We start from the raw sequence: 23420 nt of genomic DNA, 5'->3' as shown, positions 1-23420 counted from the left end.
GGGGAACAACTCTGAGTTTTCAAAAGACCATGCCAGGTCCAGTCTCTCTTTCTCCCTCTCTCTTCCCCCAATTTTCTCTGACTGTGGATCAAAATGTAGCTCTCAGCTATGACTCCAGTGCATCATGTCACTGTGCCCCCTGACATGATGATGATGATGATAGACTGAACTTCTGAAACTGTAAGCCAGCCCCAATGAATGCTTTCTTTTATAAGAGTTGCTCTGGTCACGGTGTCTCTTCACACCAGTAGAACATTGATGAAGACAGTAGCAAATTCAGAAGTTCAGGGGAGACACTCTTTCAAAGAAAGTTTCAAACAACGCATTAAAAAAGACCTTCTCCCCTTTTATTCTGAAATCATTTTCGCCTTAAAGAAAAGATATAAAGATAGGATAATTGCCATTAACACCTTCATCTAAGAGAATTTAATAGCTTATGTAGCTGTAGTATAATTATCAACATCAGGCAATTAGCATCGCTACAGTACTATATATGTAAAACACACTTAAAAATTTGCTATTTTTTCCCTCCAAGTCCCTTTTCTATTTCTGGATCTGATTTAAGAGCACATAAAACATATAGTCATCATGACTCCTTAGTTTTCTCCTATTCATGATGTGACCTCATTTGAACAGTCTTCCATTTGGACCACTCTGACATGTCTCATGATTAGACTGAAGACACACATTTTAATAAGAAGTATTATAGAAGTGATGCCATGCATTCTTGTATCCTTTTCACTTGTGATGTTCTTTTGGCTGTTTAGTTAAGGTGGCCTGTACCGGGAAGGTGCTGTTTCCACGTGTAACTGACATGCGCCTTCACTGAGATATTGTAAGAGTATATGAATATTCTATAAGCCCCAACTTTTGTTCAATAAGTTTATTAACATTCACATGTGGAGCGTGTAAGGAAAATTTTATTTTTTATTTGGTATTTGCCTAGCAATTATTTTATATTTGAGGAAAAATTTTAAAAATTGGGTCTATACGGTATGGATGTGGTGTATGTTCATGTGTATGTGTAGAAGCCTGATGAAGGTGCTCTCACCCTTGAGGAAGATCTACTGAGAGAAGGTTACAGCTATACAGTTGTTGGATTTCAGCTGAAGATCTTTGTTTCCATGGCATAAAGTTTTTGAAGGCTGAATGGAGGAAGAACAGCTATCCAGAGAATCATAGGATTGAAAATTTGAATGGTAACGAATGGGAGGGGTACTAGTTTCCCATTAGCATAGTAAAATAATTTAAATAGTAAGATTAGAAGTTTGAAAAAATTCTTTTGGCTCATAGTTTTGGAGAAGATAATCCATAGTCCATTGCCTCTGTTGCTTTGGGCCTGAGGCGATGTACCATATCCTCATAGAAGTACATGGTGGAGCCAAACTAACAATCTGCTGGCAGAGCAAAAGGACAGAAAAGGAAAGACCAGAGTCCCACAGTCACCTTCAAGGGCGTGCCCTCAAAGACCTGAAGACCTTCCTTTAGGCATCTTTCTAAAAGGTTCCACTACCATTACCTGTCAATAATATCTCCCCAGAGACCAGGCTTCTAACATATGGGCCTTTGGGGAAAATTTACAATCTCAACTTTGTCACTGGGTAAGTCTAGATTATTTGAAGATGTCTGAGATAAGTAAAATATTATACAAGACAGTAATTGATACTCAGTGGAGGGAGGTTGTGATTCCAAATTGCTAATTCCAATATACATAATTTTAGGAGTGGTACTTATTTATTAACAGCATATTGTCAACATTAAGCATGACTTAAACATGCATATCTATATGAACATATACTAGGAAATAATTAATTTCTAGGTATATATCTTAGTTCGGTATGATGTGTACATAGATGTTCATGAGAGTAACACAAATACTCATCAGTAAGAATGTGGTATTTAACTGTATTTAACTGATGAAAGATTAAGTTAGATATGTAAGAATTGATATGGATGAAATACAAAGGATGATGTTAATTGAAAAAAGTAAGAATAACATAGAATATCACAGTATCCCACTTAGGGGAAAGCATCTCTGTTTAGGGAGCAAAAAAAGCTATGGTGGAAAGAAACCTAAATCAATAATGAAGAAGAGTGTGTTTTCCATGCAGAGTGATGAGGGCTGGAATGCATCTCTGCAGTTAGCTTTTGTCCTCTGGCAGAGGGAAACTTGGGCAAATGGAGCCTCACCCATGCTTAGCAAGCCTCCTCCAAGCCTACTTTGAGTGCCACCATCAAACAGGAGGGAAGAGTACTCAGAACCATGTGGGTAGCTATAAACGCCCCTCTCCAGGCCTGGCCCGTCCATCTGCGCTCAGTTCTCAGGCCAAAGCTCAGACACAGCTGCACATAGTTCCATGAGAGCAAGGAAATGTCATCTCCTCTGTGCCAAGGCATAGAGAAACTCACTTGAGAAGAGCTGGCCTTTCTGCTTTCTCCTAATTACCATCCCCTGAAGGAAACCACTCCCCACCTGAGTATCTTCCTAAGCAAATGTTTATCAGTTAATAGGAAGTTGTCCAGAAAGAAACATATGGAATAATTTATGCTGAGAGAAGTATTACATAGAACATCATTATTTTAGTCCTTAAACTTCTCTATTTCTATTTTCTATTCTTTTTTTATTATATTAATGCATTACCTTTGCGATTAAAATTTAAAGCATTAAGAAACTGTTAAATAAGTGGAAACAGTTATTTTAAATACACGATTTAAAATAAATTTAACAAAATTTATCTCTCACAATATTACTAGATCATTTTCTTGTGATCTTGTAAATGGGACTTAATATGTCTATTATAGCCCAGTTTCTCCCGAATTGTTACTAGGCTGGCTTTGTTAGTACCAGAAGATGCATGAAGATCTTTTGTTTATGCCCAGTTATAGAAAATGGGCTCGTACAAAATAATGTTTCCAAAGTAGATAATGGAGACTCAGGATGTAGACATTGCCGGTGTGAATGGAAAAGCGATTCTCACTCACCCAAACTTCACAGTACGGTTAAGATTTGTGAAGCTGTGGTAAAGTAGAGGTAGGATGTCCTGTTAGCACTTACCCAGACAGTTTCTAAGATACATCAATGTTTTGTTCCCAAATGTGTTCTCCAACATGATTCATTCATAAGTCAGAATCTTATGAATCTAAGATAATTATGTATATTAAATATCACCTGAAGTACTATGGTAGCTCTTAAGATCATGGTGGGTGCTTTTAAGAAACAGGTTTCTGCTGGGAAGCAAAGGATATGGTCAACAAGACAAAACGGCAGCCTACAGAATGGGAAAAGATCTTCACTAAGTCAACATCAGACAAAGGATTGATCTCTAAAATATACAAAGGACTCAAGAAATTGGTCATCAAAAGAACAAATAATCCAATTTAAAAAATGAGGTACATACCTAAACAGAGAACTCTCAATAGATGAATCTCAAAGGGCTGAAAGACACTTAAGGAAATGCTCAGTATCCTTATTTATCAGAGAAATGCAAATCAAAACCACTCTGAAATTCCATCTTAGACCTGTCAGAATGGCCAAGATCAAAAACACTGATGACAACTTATGCTGGAGAGGTTGTGGGAAAGGGAATGCTCTTTCATTGCTGGTGGGAGTGCAAACTTGTACAGTTGCTTTGGAAATCAGTATGGTGATTTCTCAGAATATTAGAAAACAATCTACCTCAAGACCCAGCAATACCACTGTTGCGTATATACCCAAAATATATACCACAAGGACATGTACTCAACTATGTTCATAGCAGCATTGTTTGTAATAGCAAGAACCTGGAAACAACCTAATTGCCCTTCAACCAAAGAATGGATAAAGAAAACATGGTACATTTATATAGTGGAGTACTACACAGCAGAAAAAATAATGACATCTTGCAGGCAAATGGATGGATTTAGAAAAAAACATATTGAGTGAGATAACCAGAAAGACAAATATAATATGTATTAACTCTTAAGTGGCTTTTGACATAAAGCAAAGAAAAAAAAAACAGTTTACAGGCCACAACCCCAGAGAAACTAGACAACAAAGAGGACTCTAAGAGAAACATACACGCATCTATGTAGGAAGGTGAAAAAGACAAGATCTCCTGAGTAAATTGGGAGCATGGGGGTCACGGGAGAGAGTATAAGGGAAGAGGGAAGAAAGGGAGGGGAGTGGAGAAAAATGTATAGCTCAATAAAATAATAATAATAATAATAATAATAATAATAACAGGTTTCTATATTCTACCCCAGACATGCTGGACCATCTAACCTGAGCCCTGGGGTTTCTAAGACATTCATTGATGAGTCTCAGGTTTATAGTCCCATGTAGGTAGGGTCTTCCTATGAGCATTTGGAAAACCATTGTCCTAGAAAGCTATGATGGAATTTGCTAGGATTTTCTCTGCCTTTTCTCCATTTGATAAACTACTTCTGCTGTGTTAATTTTCAAGAGAGATGAAGTATTAGAACGACTGTTACAATGCTCTCATCCTGTATCTTTCCCCTGTATTAATCCCGTCCCGGTGTATCTCTTTGTTAGTATCCTTTCCCTCTAATCATGATAGACTCACCTTTAGGTGAACAAATTGTATTTATTGTTGAAGCAAAGCAAAACAAATACTATAGAGAATAGGGTGTTACTGCGGGGGGGGGCATTCAAAAGAGTCAAGTATAGGATTTGAACTCAGGTAATTTGGGGAAGAGTCTACATAGATAGAAGTTGGCATAAGTGTGCACGAACATTTTATGATTGGGTATATTGATAAATCATCAGTGTAGGGATGACATACCAACATGAGGAAGGAGCTCTGATGGGTAAAGGAGTAGGGGTCTTTCACTGAGTTGGGGGTAGATGTGGATAATTGGTGGGTTACATGATTACTTTGCAAGAATCAGAAGCAGCTGTTCAGCATAGAACAAGACTTTGTAGGACTAGATCACCTCCACAGTAACTCTTAGGTGAGAACCTCAGATCAGTTCTTAGACACGAGAGCCACTCATATGACTTGGTGATGTAAATGAGTTCATTTCCTTCTTCTCTCTAGTCCCCACCGTATCCTCACGTTTTCCTCCTTTCCTTTCTCTTCCTTCCTTGCCTGAGATAATTCCAAATGGTGCTGGGTTCCGTGTCCTTCCTCAGTCCTCCTTCTGTGTCCAGAGTCCCCTTATTATTAAACATCTAGACATTGCACATGGATTCGGATTGTCAAATATCTTTCTTCCAGGAGGCCAATTTGCTTTCCTATCAGCAATTCAATAAGAGAAGTTCTGCCAAATATTCTCTCTAGCATGGGGCAATTTTCCATACTTAAAAAAAATATTGTTTTGGCTCGTGTATGGTGGAGTCTTGTTTGAATGTTCCATTCTCAGCTGTCTGAGATGGAGCTCCTGGGCACGTGGGTATTCCGCCATAGGAGCAGTTGAGTATCCCAACTCAAAGTGTGACCTCTGCAGTCAGGATATCTAGGGCTGAGTTTTGGTTGTGGTATTTCTCATGTGTGGTCCTGAGCTAGTTGCTTCTGTGAATTGAAGGTGTTGAAATCTTTGCAAGGTTGTCATGAAGTTATTGCTGTAAGGATCTCCTAACAGGGCTCGACACAGTGATATTATACACACCCTAAGTCATTGTTGCCATTTGCGTTAATAATTGTGTTTCTATTTCAGCAAAGCGTGCATTTTTTATCTCTTACCCACTCATTGTTGGGCTCTTTGTCTTTTTGAAATTTGATTTATCAGTGTTCTTCATGCATTTTTCCCAATAACCCTTTTATTATGTTTCCTTGGTTATAAATATTTTCTGTGGTTTTTCCTTTTCATTTTATATGTAGTGTTTGCTTTTCATGCATTAACACAAATACACAGAGCTGTAAGTGTAAATAAAAATGATACACCTTAGTATTTGGCATAAATATGAAATACGGTGCAATGTCTCTTAGCTGGCAGATATAAAGCAGTATATTGGCCCTTCCTGCTTATATCTTTTAACCTAAAGATAAAGAGCCTATAGTTATAAAATAAATGTAGTGTCAACAGCACAAACATGATCAGGCAGAAGCAATGATTTAGTCATGGCAAAGAGCCCTTGGGACCACATCTGGCTTGCAGAGGGCTTTGTTTTGTTTTGCTCGGGGCCAGCAGTGTAAACCTGCAAAGTTTTAAAACTTTTTAAATCAATTGCCAAACTATTTCATATTAAATATTTCAGCATTTTGGCTACAATAGTAAAACCTGGGCCATCTGGCATTGCTGGCTTGTTACCCATTGGCGATCCTGGTCTGTAGCTAAAAAGTAACTGCCCCACTTGCAAGGGAAATCATTTCTAGTTTGTCAAATCCCCCAACATGATCAGTGTTTCTCCTGTCTTTGACCCAACTGGTAGACACCTCTTATTGCTATGTCTAATCTCTGTTTTCTTTACTCATGTGCATTACCTGTCTGGACTCTGCAGCCAACTGAGTCTGTGTGTTAGCTAAAAGAGATTAAGATAAAGTAAAATTGCCCCCTCCCAACAGCATGAAAACCACTTGGGGGTCATTTATCACTTACGGTTTTTAATGAGGGTGACTTCATAAGTGCAATGGTAATTTAAACATGATATAAAATTGGTAGCTTAACCTTTTTATGTCATATTCCCTGATGTCCAGTAGGGTCGCATAAATGTCCCTCAGTAAGAATGCTAAGTGCATTACACTTACACGGTAGAACTCTCTCCTATTTTACATGATTGATTTCAGGAAGTCAGACTATGTGATGTCATTGGTCTCTGACTATTCTGGACAAGGTACGATATCCGGGACTAGTGTCCCAGTCGCTTGCTGTCATGGCTGAAGTCTCAGGAACTCTGCTTCACTGTGAGCACACTTCCTTTCTCCTTTGCCGAAATGCCACGTTCTACCCAAACAATCAGTGACCACGATGCTGGCATCTTTCTTTCATTTCGAACTCCTTGAATTGTCTTTTCCCCCCAGCCATGTGCCACTGGTTCTCATCAGACCCCTGTGCTTCCTCTGATGCCCATGCCCCCAGTACTCGAGGACCTGAATCTCTGTATGAGTCTTAGAAGAGGAAGAGTAGAGAGGAGGAGGAAGATGGAAGCAGACTACACGAGTCTGGGACAACAGAAATCAGGCTTCTTTGAGGTGCTAGACTATAAATGTGGAGTAAGAAGTAGAAATTCTGAAGGTTACCCAGGGAAAGGGGGAAAAAAGAGTTCGTTAAAGATAGGCAGGGTGAAGCAGTACTTGATGTCAGGACTAGGAGGTAACTCCAGTGTCCTGTGCTTGACATGGGCAAGAAGAGAACCTGAGTGGGGATTTGGATTAAGGAGAAAGCAAAGGCTAGGCCAACTCTTTCAAAGCTAAAAAGAAATACCAGAAATGTCTGCCTGAATCAGCAGCACGGGGTACTTTGGGGCATGTGCTATATACACTTGGATGTGTGTAATATTGCACGCTGACATGTATACAGATACCTGTATACATGCATGTGGAGGCTGGAGGTCAACTTTGGGTGGTTTATTCTATTACTTCTTTACTTTAATTAATCAATTAATTAATTTAATGATACAGGGTCTTACTATGTAGCACTAGGTGGCCTGGAACTTGCTATACAGACCAGGCTAACCTCTGACTCACAGAGATCCACCTGTCTTTGTCTCAGGGGTGCTGGTATTAGAGGCATGGGCCATCGCACTTTATGTTTTAAAATATAATCTCTTACAGAATCTGGAACTCACTGATTTGGATAGACTGCCTGACTGGTCATCAAGCCTCAAGGAGTTACTTGTTTTGTGTTGCCATCACAGGGGCTCTATAAGGGTGTGTCACCATGCCCAACTTTTTATGTGGTCCCTGGGAGTCTGACCTTAAGTCTTCATGCTTGTATAGCAAGTACTTTGTTGACTGAGCCGTTTCCTCCGTCCAAGCAGCAGTTTTGAACTCTAAGAAAGGAAGTTCATCTCTTCCCTGGAATCAAATGCAAACGTGTGTGTGTGTGTGTCTGTTTGTGTGTGTCTGTGTGTGTGTGTGTGTGTGTGTATGGTGGATAGAAAGCCTATTTCTGTTTCAGAATCTTAAAGGGTGGTCCACAAACGGGAGAGAACTGCTGGTTTACGGGCTCAGTGTGTCTTATGAGTAGTCAGAGCTGTGTGGGAGATGAGATGACAAGAAAAAGACCCCTGGAGGGTTAAGGGTTAATGTGGAACTGGAGTGGAGTGAGATGTTGTCAGGGATTAGTGCTCCCCAGGTCCATGCTGAAGTCTGATGTCAGACCCGAGATACACACAGAGGAAATGAAGCACCGTCCTGTGAAGTCAAAGGGAGGATTTATCTCTGTCGATAACACAAAGTGCAAAACCCGAAATGACAGGTTCATATTTCACAAACCTAATTTGATATTTTTAAAACACACGCTCTTCACGATGCCATCTCGTGACGCTACTTGGTTTGGATTCTCTGCCGCACCTTGCTCTCTCACCTTTCCTTCTCCCCAGGATATTTTTAGGCATCAGGATATATTTAGGGTACCAATTCAGGCTGGTATCCAGAGGCTCAGTAAAGAGCGCTATTTCTAGTGTTTTGGAACGCTAACACTTGTTTGTTTTCCTGGCAGCAAAACCGCCGAGTTCTTGAGCAGACTGGATACGGACCTGAGAAACAGAAGTGCCTGTCAGATGGCTCCTCAGGCTGCCCCGTCCTCAACGTGGGTGAGTGGAAACCCATGCAGGGTACTGTCTGGCACCTTTTGAAGAAGGGTTTAGAGGCCAAATATTAAGGGCACAAAGTAGCAGGTACAATATAGCATGATTGGAAACCCTGATCCACCGCCACCCACCAACTGCCCCTGGAGGTGTAAAATAATGCTTGTGTTTGTTCCCGTAGCATACATAGGCATCGGAAAAGACCTTTATTGTCCCCAGTCATCCACCTATACCCTGCCCCCAACCTCTTGCCTTGAACAGAAGAATGTGTTTCATTCTAACATTTTTAGGTGTGGATACAATATACTTTTACCATGTTAGCCCCCTACCCCATCCACCCCAGGCCCTCTCTGTCTGGTCTTCCTGGCCCCGTTCTGTTTCCCAAGCAGTCCTTCCATTTTCACGCTTTTGTCTATTAATCTTGATAATTCATGTGAGAATATACAGTTGACATTTGCTTAAAGGTCTAGCTTATTTCACTTAACGTTATAATTTCCCATTCAGCCCAGTGTCCCGAGAACAGCACAGTTTTGTTCTTTAAGGCGAAAGATAATCTATTCTAGTATTTCGAGCACATTTCTTTACCCTTCCTCCTCAGACAGGTGTTTAGGCTGACTCTGTGATTTGGCGATGGTAAATGAGGCCAGGTAAACTCAGGCCAGCAGGTATATTATATGCTGAGGTCAATTCCTTCACCTCACCAAAACATTTATTTCTACATAAGGTCTAGTACACTGTCTACACTGAATGTCCCTAACAAAGAGAGAGAACCCAATACTTAGGAAGCTGTGTGCTGAGCACAAAGCTTAGCCCCGTCAGAAGGCTCCGCTGCTCTTTGAGAGAGGAGTGTGTAAGTCAGGCTGTGCACAGGTTCTTCCTGCTAGAGGATGCCTGAGCTGAAGCCGACAAAAAGTGAGTTAGTGAAATGAAGAGAGTTACTCCAGGTGACACGAGGCATACAGGCACGGGAAAGCGTGGCAGGTGCCGGGGATGATGGCTTTCACAGATGTGAGGGAGAAGTAAACCAGGAGGCTCGAGAAGTCAGGGGCGCCAAGAAGCTTTACTCAAATGAGGAGTCAGTGGCAAAATGGGTAGGCAGATTACTGTCCAGTTTCTGACCCCCAAATGCTAGTAACATCCCCAGACCAGTGGTTCTCAACCTTCTGAAATGCTGCAACCCTTTAATACAGTTCCTCATGTTGTGGTGACCCCCAAGCATAAACTTATTTTTATTGCTACTTCATAACTGTAACTTTGCTCCTTTGCGAAGCATAGTGGCAATATTGAATATTTCCAATGGTCCTGTGAAGGAATCATTTAACACCCCCAAAGGGGTCACAGTCCACAGATGGAGAATCCCTGACCTAGACAACGAGACAACTAGAAATCTCCCCCCCCCCTCAGGAAGCTGGGGGAGCTCCCAATAGAATAGCCACTGAGAACAGTCGTGTGTCAAGCTGGAGAACTGTGGGGACTGATGGGTCTAAGATACTGTGAACCAGGAAGATTCAAGATCTCCTATGTTTTCCTGGAACTACACGGACAATGGTATGAAGAACAGATGCAAAAGAATTGAGAGCAAAGAGCCTTCAGGACTCTGGTTCTGGTCTAGGTGCCGTGTGATGAAGAATTCAACAAGTGAGACTGGATGGGGTGGAGGGGGGCAGGTTGAAAACCGTTTGAAAGGTAGAAGTGGCCAGACTTGATTGTTGCTCCCTAGCTGTGGGAAAACACGATGCTGCTCTCAGAGGGGAAAAAAAAAATCACTCTTGCCTCCCATCCTGTAAGTATTCTGCTTTATTTTTTCCCAGTTTCTGATACGGTGTTGTATACTCTAAACTTGTCAGAGTAAGCTCTATAATCGCGTCACCCCAAATCCATCATCTCACACCCCCCCCCACTGCGGGGCCTTGAAGGGGAGAATTGAAAACCTGCAGGTCACAGGGCTTAAATTACGTGTGAATGGCAAGTCCTGAGCACGTCTGGATAGCCTTGTGGCTGTGAGTGACTGAGGATGGATTGAATCGGGGCACTTAGGGTTTTGCTTGCCAGCATGTCTTGCTTTCCAGTTGGGAGCTTTGGGGTCCTGGCATGAAACACCAGCAGGCCCGTGTCTGCTTGCTCTATTGATTTCAAGTCATTTCTTGGATTCCACAAGACCATCCTGAATTTTAATAGTGCTGTCTATAATGCATCGGCCGTGTCTCCCGGAGCTGCATATTCTGTGGATTGATTAGTGCACACGTAGCCCCGTCCTCGAGCTATCAATAGAAAATATGGAGCAGGATCAGCCCCAGGATGGTTCCTCCTGAGCTACATGCAAGAGATACTCGATTTTGACGTCAAACTATTAATAAGTTGTCATTGTTCGATATACTTAACTGAGTTTTTACCCATAGTGTGCTCTTCTCCTTCTGTCTAATCCATATGCATAGGATTCTGAGAAGGCTCTGTGTAGCCATTCCTAATGCTTTAGGAAAGTCAAATATGTACATTGTACTTCTGTGGAAAACATTTATTCTCTGTTAAGAGAATACCTAGTCCATGTTCAGACTATGAGCCATGCATCCCTCTCCTCTATATGTGTATGAAGAGCTCCAAGAATTTATTGTTTTTCTGTTTCCTAATTTTATTATACTCCTCAAAGCAACTTTTGTGAAAAATTTTCCTCCTACATTTTAAAAATAACACTTTATAGACTTTGATAGAACAATACTCAACTTCATATGGAAAAACAAAAAACCCAGGATAGCCAAAACAATCCTGTACAAGAAAGGAACTTCCAGAGGCATCACCATTCCTGACTTCAAGCTCTACTATAGAGCTATAGTAATGAAAACAGCTTGATATTGGCATGAAAACAGATAGGTTGACCAATGGAATCGAATCAAAGACCCTGATATTAATCCACACACCTAGGAACATCTGATTTTTGACAAAGAAGCTAAAAATATACAACGGGATAAAAGAAAACATTAACAAATGTTGCTGGCATAACAGGATGTTGACATATAGAAAAATGAAAATAGATCCCTATCTATCCCCATGCGCAAAACTCGAGTCCAAATGGATCAAAAATCTCAATATAAATCCAGTCACACTGAACTTCATAGAAGAGAAAGTTGGAAGTAGCCTTGAACGTATTGGTACAGGAGACTACTTCCTGTATATAGCACCAGTAGCACAGACCCTGAGATCAATAATTAACAAATGTGACCTCCTGAAACTGAGAAGCTTTTGTAAGGCAAAGGACACAGTCAACAAAACAAAATGGCAACCTACAGAATGTTGAAAACATCTTTACCAACTCTACTTTGGACAGAGGACTGATCTTCAAAATATACAAAGAACTCAAGAAACTAGATATCAAAATATCAAATAATCCAGTTAAAATGGGGTACAGATCTAAACAGAGAATTCTCAATAGAGAAATCTCTAATGGCTGAAAATCACTTAAGGAACTGCCCAATATCCTTAGCCATCAGAGAAATGCAAATCAAAACAACTCTGACATTCCATCTTATACCAGTCAGAATGGCTAAGATCAAAACCACTGATGACAGCTTATACAGGAGAGGATGTGGAATAAGGGGAACACTCCTCCATTGCTGGTGGGAGTGCAAACTTGTACAGCCACTTAGGAAATCAATATGGTGGTTTCTCAAATAAGTAAATAAATAAATAAATAAAAACCTGGGAATCATTCTACCTCAAGACCCAGCAATGCCACTCTTGTGCATATACCCAAAGGATACAGACCCATACCACAAAGAAATTTTCTCAACTATATTCATAGCAGCATTATTCATAATAGCCAACACATCTCCCAACTTTATGCCTCTTTTTTTTTTGGTTTAATATTTTTTACTAAAACTTTTTCGCACAATGTATTTTGATAATCTTTCCCCTCCCCAGCTCCTCCCAGATTCTCCCTACCCAATTTCACATTCTTTCTCTCTCTTCAAAACGAAAAAAATACCCTAACAACAAAATCAAAACAAACACTGAAAAAAAACCCAATAAGACAAAAACAAAACAAACAAAAAATAATAAAACTAAACAACAATAAAAAAGCAAACAGAAAACACAGAATCTTTTCTTCATTGGCCAGCCTTTCCTGGGAGTGGATCTTCAATGCGGCTGATACGCCGAATGGCACTCCTTTCCCAGAAGATATGATTTGTGAACAGTTTCCTGGTTAGGGGTGGAGCTTTGTGTCCATTTCCCCTTCTCTGCTCTGGGAGAAACCTTTATAGGTCTTGTGCATTCTCGTCACAGACTCTGCGAGTTCATGTGTGCATCGGTGCCTGTTTGGCACTGTTTCCTTGGAGGCGTCCACCACCTCCGACTCTTAAAAATTTCCTCCTCCACGTAGATCCACACAGAGGGGAGGGTTTTGATGACGACATCAAAGGACTGAGGGCTCCAAAGTCTCTCACTCTCTCACATTGCCCAGCTGAGTTTATTAAGCATTGCCCATACTTTTAGGAACAGGTCATCGGACAGAGGTCCCATTCCCAGGGAAATGTGACTCTCCCTTCTCCATCAGGTATCAACTGCCGATAGCTCCTCAGCTAAGGAAGGGGTCTTATAGACCCCATAAGCCAGTTACAGCCGGGCATGGGTTAGCTCCCCAGGAATTCTTACACACCTTTCTAATTTGAACACATATCCACCATTGGGAGATAGGGATTTTATAAATTCTATGTAATTATATGGATGAAAAAAGGCTGCAGGAAAATTCCTTTGTGTGTTAGAATAAAGCTCTTGGAGGTTTAGAACTCCAGGCAAAAGACATCTGCAGAATTTACTTCCACTTAGATGGTGTCACTCTCTCTAGTAAGTATGCATTGTTGGGGTTAAGGTGGGGGCAGAAATCCTTTCTTTCTGAGATATTAGTCATAGAGAGGGAGGAGTGATTTTATGAGCAAAGGGGCCAAGACCATGATGGAGATACCCACAAAAACAGCTGGCTCATGCTAGTGGGAGCTCACTGACTCCCACCTCAAGATCCCTACCTTTTGCTGTTCCTTCTGTCTGATGTAGTGATTACTCTGGCTGCCCAGCCAATTAGTTAGTACATGCTGGTTGCCCAGCTGGGTTGGTTAGTGCTCTCTGGTTGCATTTGCTGTCTTTGGCAATGTGTAAACCCTTGAGAATACTATTTTATTTTTGCGTTTTCTTTATCAAATGTTCAAAGGGAACCATCTCTAGCCCCTCCAGCTGTCCCATCCAGTGCTTCTTGATTAAAGGTTCCACACAGTTTCCATTTTGTGACTGTTAGCTAGCTCCTCAGTTCTGTCCCACATTCAGATGCTACCTCACTCCTGCTCTGAATGCAGCTTCTTTTTCTACTCCACAGCACAGGGGTTGTTCTGGAACTTTCCTTTAGCACAATGGGTCAGAGCCTCCTCTGCCCAGTGAACTCATCTGGGGGAGCTTTACAACTTGTCCATGCCTAGGTCACACCCCCAGAGATCCAACTGCAATGTGACCTGGACCGAAGTGTTTTCAAAGCACCCAAGGCAGCCGTGAAGTGCAGCCAAGGTTGAGAAGGGCTCTCTGAGGATGTCTTGGGAATTGCCTTTACTGCCTTGGTACTGGGAGTTCTCTGCTCTCTGGATACCCTTGGCTTATGCTTTCACGCTTTGTTCCTTGGTTACGATGTAATATCTCGTCTAACAGTTTCGCTGGAGAAGATACAGGGAAGACAAGTGTGTTCAGGTCCTTCTGTGTCGGAGCTAATTTTATATTCCGCCCTCTCTGCCCCGCTTAGTTCACGCCCGAGTTTTGATGGTCCTGCTCTTCCCCCGGTCAGTTCCGGCTCCTGAGAAATTCATGGACATCTGGATTCTCATTCTTATAGGAGCTTTGTAAACCTGCTTTCCCTGGGAATAATTTAGCATCCCCCTTCCTCCTCCTGATATTCTGTAATGGTGGGTCTGAGTATGAGGGGTTTTTGTTATTCATTTTCAATTTGGAAACTCATTTCTGGTCCCAGATAACTTCCTGGTGTTATTTTCTTTTTATTCCTTTCCCCTCATTTTCTTTTTATAGAATTCCTATTTCTCTAATCCCAGGCCACCTGGACTTATTTTCTAACTTCTTCTTTTAAACATTGTTTTTTCTCCTTGAATTTATATTCCAGTACTTTTAACTCCTGCCTGACACATTTTCTTGACGTTAATCTCTATATGTTTTACGGATTTGGTTGTCTTTGTGAAGAAGAGAAATCTTTCTCATTTTCTAGGAATCTGTCTCCAATACTTTGAAAAGGATACTCCACCATTTTCACTGGGGTGGCAACAGTGCAGGAGGAAGGCGAGAAATCTAATGGAGGGCATCAGCATACAGGATCCTGTGCAGCCTTTTCCTGCTCACCATTTCTGCCTTCTGTGCTTGGTGCGTGTATCTGCTTTCGTTCCTCCCAGAGAGGACACTTAGAATCTTCTGTTAGGGTTAAGAGATTTGGCACTAGAATTTTCAGAGTAAGGGCAGGCAGATGGGGCAAACAGCTATTCGGACTTTCTAGTAATTTCTTTCTTTCATCTTCCCGTGACCCATCTGGCATCCCAAATAGCTGGTGCACACATTTACTATGTCCACATGCAGCTCTGAAGAAAAGAAAACGGAGGGGTATTGTGTGATGTTTTCCTCTTTTGTCTTCTTTGGGTGGCCAACCCCCCAGCTCCCAAATAAACACATGCAGGGCTTATTCCTAGTTATGAATGCCTGATCTTTGCTTGACTTGCTTCTGGCCAGCTTTTCTTGACTTAAATTATCCTGACTACTATGCCTCTGGGCTTTTATCTTTTCTTACCTGTAATATGTCTTACTTTCACTCCTACTCTGTGACTGGCGGGGTGGCTGGGTGACTGGGTGGCTGGCCCCTGATGTCCTCTTCCCCTTGTTCTCTTGCTCCTCCTCGTCCTCATTTCTCCTTCAATTTATGCTCTCCCCCTGCCAGCCCCGCCTATCCTTGTCCCTGACTGGTATTGATCGTTCAGGTTTTTATTAGGGCCATCAGGTGTTTTAGACAGGCAAAGTAACACAGCTTCACAGAGTTAAACAAATGCAACAGACACAAAAGTCCCACATCTGAAACTAATATTCCCCAACAGAGGGGGGCCGTTTGCTTCGTGTTTTGAATGTGAAATGTCTCCCATAGGCTCATGCATTTGAACATTCGATCCCCAGCTGCTGATGGTGTTTGGGAAGGTCACCCAACCTTAAGAACTATGGTTCTCATCTTGTGGTAATGACTCCCTTGCACAAGGGTCAGATGATATCAGATATCCTGCATATCATATATTTATATTACGATTCATAAAATTACAGTTATGAGGTAGCAGCGAGATAATCTTGTGACGGAGAGTCACTACAGCATGAGGAACTGTATTAAACAGTCAGGGCATTAGGAGGGTTGAGAGGGAGAGCTTCACTGAAGGAGGTGAATAGCTGAGGGTGGGCCTTGAGGTGTTACAGCCTGTCCCCTTCTCTGTTCACTCCCATCTTCCTGACTGTGGATGCAGTGTGACAGCTGGGTTCCTGCTCAGGCCACTCTGATCTTCTCACTATGGAGGAATGGGTCCCCTTGAACAGCAAGCCCGAATAAACTCTTCGTCCTTTAAATGGTATCTTGTCAAGTGTTTTGTCATGGCAAAGAGAAAAGTAACTAATTCCCTCTGCACCATGCTCTGTCCCTTGCCAACTTTTCTGCATCAATTATCCATTCTTTTCTTGCATGCCTTGTCCATTTTTTCCTGCATCCCTTGTCAATACTTTTCCTGCATCCTTGTCAGTTCTTTTCCTGCATCCTTGTCCATTCTTTTCCTGCTTCCCTGCTCAATTCTTTTCTTGCATCCCTGGCCAATTCTTTTCCTGCATCCCTGGTCAATTCTTTTCCTGCATCCCTTGTTTATTCTTTTCCCGCAGCTCTTGTGCATTCTTTTCCTGCATCACCTTATGTTTCTTTATCACTTTGACTTGATAGGTTTCCATCTTTGGGAGATGATGTCTCTTGATGAAATCATTTTTTGTGTTTATTCTTATTTCCTATATGTATAGGTGTTTTACCTGCATGTATATCTGTGCACTATGAGCATGCAGTGCCCTCAGAGGCTACAAAGTGAATTAAATCCTTTGAAACTGAAGTTACAGATGATATTTGTCTACCATGCAGGTGCTGAGAACTGAACCTGGCTCCTCTGGGAGAACAACTATTAATCCCTCCAAAAGAGAGTAAAGACCAGCACCCAAATTCTTTGGTCAAATTAAGCAAGCTTTATTTTCTGTCAGACAGGGCTATTTCCCTAAAGTAGGGTTTGGGAAAATAGCATTGAACACAGGAAAAAGTGGTGCTTGGCTTATATAACCCAAAGAACTGCAAGGCTAGGGGTTTCTGGGGGTCTTGCTCATGTAAGAACTTGGCAGCACATCTCAGAACTATTTGGCAGAATGTATTATCAGGGTGAAGGTCAGGGAATAAAGTGTCAGATTTCATGTCAGATCCCAGAAGATGGCTCATGACAGGATCAAACCCAAATTTTACAGAAAAGAGGAATGGACTAATTTTGACCTTGTAACAACATGACTTTTAATCTTAAGATGGAATCAGGCTGGTCCATCAGACCCAGTGCTCTTAACCACTCAGTCATCTCTCCATTCACAACTTCTCTAGATTTTTGGAAATAGTTTGTTTTTTATTACTTTGTTTCTAGGGTAATCTTTGAGAGAAAAATATCTGAAAGTACAAACATCTTTACTCCATCATCTGACATGAAAATTTATCTTGGGATGAAGTGGGGCTTTTGGGGTTTATATGCTGAAACCTAAGCCCAGCCATTTTAGAATGTGAGCTGATCTGGGGAGAAGAGCTTCACAGAGGTGCTCAATATGAAATTCAACACGAAACTGAGAGAGTTACAGGCAGAAGGAAGTGGTGGGAAAAGACAGGGTGAGTATGACCCCTGAAACCCAGACAGAAGGCACAGGGAGACAGGGGTGACAATGACCTTGCAAGCCAGACAGAAGGACAGGGAGACAGGGTGACAATGATCCTGCAAGCCAGACAGGAGGGATGTGACAGATAAATCCCTTCCTCACAGCTGTCAGGAATAACCTTGATTTTGGAATTATTATTATGTCTAGAACTATGAGACAGCAGATTTCTGTACTCTGACATACCTCTCTGGGCTGATTTGGCCTGGGAGCATTACCAAACTCTTAATTTATTTTTAGTTTAATTTTTGTCATGCAATAAGTTTTGGTGTTTTTTCCTCTCCCAGGACCTCCCAGTTCCCCTACCTTCCTACTCACCCAACTCGTGTTCTCGATCTCTCTCAAAAAAGAAAAAGCCTTTAAAAAAAGGAAATCAAAACGAACAAAAGATTAAATAAGACAAAAAATTTGCCAAAATGAAACAAAACCGCCACAAAAAGCCCCCTTCACGTTCATCTATGTTGACCAACGACTCTTGGGTATAAGGCCTGAACTGAGGTGTGGCTAACACACCCAGCGACACTCTGTTGGAGAAAACAGTTTCCCTCTCCCATCACTGCAAATAGCTTCTTGAGCAGGGCAGACCCAGTGCCCACGTCCATCTGTGTGCTGGGATTTTGTCTGGTTTGAACCTGTGCGGGTCTTGTGTGTGCTGTCACGGTCTCTGTGAGTTCATAGGTGTCTCGGCCCAGTTGCGTCTGGAAGACACAGTTTCGCTGGGGTCATCTCCCACCTCTTGCTCTTACAATCTGTCTGTCTCCTTTTCCACATAGATCCCTGAGCCTTGAAGAATCAGGCTTTGATGAATACGACCCATTTGGGACTGCGATTTGTCATTTGTTCATATGGTGTAATTCTCCTTTTTATTCCCCTGGTTTTCGTTTTTTTTTAAATTTAGCACAATTTCTTTATTGATTCTTTGGGAATTTCGCATCATGCACCCTAATTCTGCTCACCTCCCAATCCCCCCATAACCTCCCATCACCCCTGCAGTGGCCCCCTCAAAAGAAAATTTTAAAATCATCAAACGAAAACAGGACAATCGAACAATCAAACAAGAACAAAACAAACCAACAAAAAACCCTCAAATAAACCTCTCTGCTTCTCCTTCTTTCCTGCCTCTCCAACACCTCGTCATTTGTCCAGGTGGCATTAGGAGTGGTCTGTCACATAGTAGACACTTTTGTCCAGTCAGCTGTACTAGCAAATGTTCATCTCATTGAGTCACTGGTCTGGTTCAAGGCCTCTGGTTTCAGGCACACCGTCATCCCTGGGTCCTCACCGGAACTCTTCTGGGATATCCTGTGGCCGCCCAGAGTCATGGAGATCCTGTAGGTATTGTTCCACAGCTCCAGCAGGTCCTAGATGGTCTAGATGTTAGGGTGGGCCAACCCAAGACCCGGCTGTGGCATGGTTGGTAACTGAGATGGTCAGTCTGGCTACTGGGGCCTCAGGTAAGGGGCAGAGCCAGCTCCCCTATGCCTGTGCCATCAGGGTTGTTCTCCCTCACCTGTGGTGGTGGGGTGGGGCCTTCTCTCCCAAGTGCAGGAGCCAGCTTTCCCTTGAGGCTCAGTGCCAGCTCTCTTGCTGCTCTAAGAAGAGGCAGGACCAACACTGGCCACTCAGATCAGGGTGGTTCTGGTTGGCAGCATGGCCCCAGACACCAAGGCTTCAGGTTGCTGTCCCAACCCAGAGCTTCTGTGCAACCTTTGGTGGCAATACAGGACTCAGACTTCAGCACAGACCGCAGCTGTGGTAGGACCATGAACTGACCCAGACGTGGTCTTTGGCAGCAGCTGGGCCTGGATGTCCCCATTGCCCCAGGTGGCAGTGCAGGTCACTCAGATTGGCACATCCCTAGTGGCAGCATGGCCCTTGAGCAGCAACATGGCTCCAGGTGGTTGCCCAGATTTCAGCAGCATGGCCCTCAATGACAACAAGAACCATGGACATCAGAGAAGGCTCAGCCATTAATAGACTAGGCTCACAACCAAAACTATTCTCCTTTCTTAATCAGTTTCTTATTGACTCTCTGAACTACAGCTTAGCATCACCCAGTTGGGGAAGGTGTCTTTGACACTATTTGATTAAATGTCATCTTTTCTACCCTCATCTGTTATCATGTATTGCTACTGGAATCATTGTCTCTGTGACTTTCACACAAGGTTATTAAAGTCTGAAGTTTGTCATCTTGTTTTGACCCAAAACTTGCACATAGGAGGTTCAGGTATTGTTTATAAACAAATACATTGTATTACAGCTTTGAGAAAAAAATGGATAAAATTGAGAAAAAATGGATAAAAGTGGGCTTTGGCTTAGTGATAAAACTTCAGTGTCAATTCTTACATCAAGTGAATATTTAATGCTACAAAAATTATATGGATGCAGTGATTTAGACTTGGCTAGTATTAAGAACTAAGAAAAAAACCATATAAAATAAAGCATATTTCCCCCTGTATTTCTTTGAACAGAAACTTCCAGTCCTGCCTAGAGATCCCAGTGGGGTAAGCATGAATTAGGGCAGCAAGTAACTGTGAGCTCTCCGTAGCTAAGGTACCATGTGACTCCTTCAGTTATTATAGGCTTTTAATATGGCACCTCAAATTCATAATAAGCATCTTATGTCTCAACTGAAAAATTAAGACTCGTATTCTGATAAAGAACACTGTAATAAATTTTTGAAGAAAGTATCTGAGTGGAATTCATGTTGCTGTTCAAGCCATGATATTTAGTTAGATTCTTCCTTACTCCCTGGGTCTGACATAGGATATTTGTGATTAAGATTAGCTCTCTCTAATATAAAAGGAAAGGGCACGAGAGAGCCACTCCCCACCTGCTGCGGCACATCACAGCTTCATTGTTTGGGGATAGAGATAAAAGAAAGTCATGGTGTGTAAGTTGCTTGTGTGATGAATTAGGCTTTGGGTATACGCGGGATTTCTGGACACACGGAGCTCCGCTAGTCTCATCTGCATGATGTGAATCAAGAAGTTTCTCTCTCTCCCTGGAGAGTGGTTCTTGCTGGTAGATAGTGGTGGATGCATTTTTATGGTTATAAGAATGGGGGGATGATCTAAGAAGTGCTTGAGAAAAATTATAGTATGGGAACAGGGGGAACCAGCCTACGCGGGCTAGCCCGATTACTAGTCCAGAGAATGAGGCCTGAAATATACGGCTTCCTCACATGCTGCTGCTGGGAGTTTTATGAGATTCGTGGAGTTTCTGGGGCACTAGGTTATTAGGTTGTGCTTCCTGCCTTTTGGAGGATAGGGCTACAAGTTCAGTGTTGAAGTAGAAAAAGTTCATAGCGCTTGAACAGAATATAGATAAATCTGGGCTCATGATGGGGTCTACACCCAAATAAACCGATCATAATTTGAAAATACTGCAAGTTGGAATGTATGTAATGTATCTAACCCAGGGAACACCCTGGCTTAGCATCATCGCAGGCTGTGGACAGTCGGTTGTTTATCCTCCTGATTGCACAGCTGACGGGATGTATGGCTTGCTCCCACCACCAAGCATCCAGAGCTAATATGTTACTGCACATCACCAACCCAAAGAGAAGACCCAAAATGCATGCACATCACTTTTGCACAACCATAAAGTTGGAAAAAAAATAAACCTTGCAAGTGACCCATCATAAGTCAGGGACCATTGCTACTTGAAATCTCATGCGTTTCATTATAGTCTGTCGGTAGGCCGGTGTGTTTGGGCTATGATGGTGAGTTAGAAGGACAGCAGGACATTCTGTTGAAGGGGCTGGCTCTCTCCAAGCTCCCGTGGTCCAGAAAAGGCTTTTCCTCGCCTCCTCTCAGGAATAGAACTGTCAGGTACAGATAAAGGCTCAGAAGGAAATACATCTTTGCAGTTATATGTTATCCATCACCAATTGACAGTTTAATAGGATACCACAAATGAGCAGTGGCTATGGCAGTGATTCGAAAGCTGGTGCCATTACTGCTGGTCTGTGAGGGGAACCAATCAGTCGGTCGGAATAATCTTGAAAATATCTTTTAGCTTTCCACCAGCAGGGATGAATTATGTCGGTTATCTCCGAGGAGAAATTTTACAGCTTAATTAAACAAACATTTAAATCATCCTTTAAAATGTGCCGGATGATTGTGCCTACACTAGCCTTCTTTTTTATATATATATCCCAGGGGATGTCTTCAGATGTGTGCATAAATCACTCAGTAAGCAAGTGTGTATGGGAAGCTTAGTGTACGCTCCGCACGGAGGCTGAGTTATTAACAGCGGTCCCTTGGTAGGAGGATGGAGGCACTGATTTGATGATTCTCTGCTTGTACTTTTACAGGCCAGTAGACAGACACACAAGGATTCTCTGTGGAAAAAAGAGAACCAAAAGTTGCCGAAGATGAGGGATGGCCAACATCAGCAGGTATTTGCAAAGCCTTCCTTGTTGGTGCAGGTTGCTTCAAACCAGGTGCTTTTGAAGGCCTGGTGAACAGACATGTTTAGATTCTTCAAAAGATTTTGGAAAAACTTGACAACACATTGCAAACAAAAGATGAATTCTGGGTTTTTTCCTATAGAGGTGGCTTCTTCCAGCCAAAGTTTTACATAGGTTATCCTGCAGTGGGTTGTACTGTGTTGGCCACAGTTAGTGCTGGCCGTTCACAGAGAAGATAAAAACACACACGTGAACACAAAACACAAGCGACCCACATTTTAGCCAAGGGTAAATAAAGTTACAAATGACACCCGGAAAAGATTTCCATGCTTTGAATGTGGCAGGCATTATGAAACTGTTTTACATATCTGTACACGCGTGTGTACAGATGCAAAGCATTCTACATGCTTTCAGCAAATCAGTGAGACAAATGCAGACCCTCCTAACTTATGAACGGCTGAGTTTCACAACTTAAAGGGTCTAGTCTGGGAACTAAAACTCTTCAGGGTTGTGACCTGGTGGTCAAACACGCTTGTGATAGGCGGGCTCTGATCGTGGCGCATCTAAGGAACTCAAAGGAGGCAGAGAAGCAAGCAGCATGCATTTCATTTTATAGGCATTTCGGGACAGTGTGGTAACCAGTACAATAGGGAAGCCGAAGTGAAGACAGAACGGCCGTGTGGTCCCTCACAGTGCTGATCAGGTGCCTATTCTTCTGTGGCATCCCTGGCTTGTCTAGAGGATTCCATTCCATTTTCCCTGCCCTGTGTGCCAGGAAACGGAGGTGCCATGCCAGGTCAAGGATTCAGTCCTAGTTCATCTCACTGTCCCGGGGATTTCCATTCTCTTTGTTGGTGACAGTTTTTCACCATAAACGTAGGCTGTAGATCTGGTCAATGAGGCTAAGGGAGACTGCCTTTCAGTGTGGACTACTTACTGATTGGAAATTGTCTGTTCTCATTAATTTTCTTTTGGGTATATTTCCCTCTTTCTCTTTCTGTATTTTATCCACTATTTCCTGTTTCTCATTGTTCTTAGTGTTTATGTGGCATTCCCTATTACTTGGTCTCCAGTCTGTGCCGCTGGTTTTAAAACACTTGTGCAGTGATAAAAGTGTCTGGTTTTCTCTCACGCGGTTTCATGGACTTTTTTTTTTTTTCATTTGCGGTTCATTTGATATGTTCGCATTTTCTTGGTTGGTGGTTCATTTGCACATATCTGTGCTCTGGCCACGCAACGGACATTTCCGTCGCAGTATTTCCTTTGTTTTTAGGCTCTGTGGCAGCATTTTCTTTGTTGTGTTTATTAATCATTTCT

At 42.2% G+C, this 23420-nt stretch overlaps 1 protein-coding gene across 3 annotated transcripts in view; it reads left to right on the top strand.

Moving 5' to 3' along the window:
* The window catches only part of Epsti1 (epithelial stromal interaction 1), a 92597-nt gene that overhangs the window by 44549 nt on the left and 24628 nt on the right, over nt 1-23420 (top strand). For 2 of the 3 annotated variants that reach the window (XM_038309862.2, XM_038309864.2), the window contains exons 7-8: nt 8602-8695; nt 22008-22091. In XM_038309862.2, coding sequence (XP_038165790.1) covers nt 8602-8695; nt 22008-22091 — 178 coding nt within the window. The remainder of the gene's footprint in view (nt 1-8601; nt 8696-22007; nt 22092-23420) is intronic. The other variant, XM_038309863.2, reaches the window with a different exon arrangement.

The sequence above is a fragment of the Arvicola amphibius genome, chromosome 13 (assembly GCF_903992535.2).
Source record: "Arvicola amphibius chromosome 13, mArvAmp1.2, whole genome shotgun sequence".
In the NCBI taxonomy this organism is placed as follows: domain Eukaryota; kingdom Metazoa; phylum Chordata; class Mammalia; order Rodentia; family Cricetidae; genus Arvicola; species Arvicola amphibius.
Note: the sequence above shows the minus strand (reverse complement) of the source record. Positions and strands in the feature narration are given on the sequence as shown.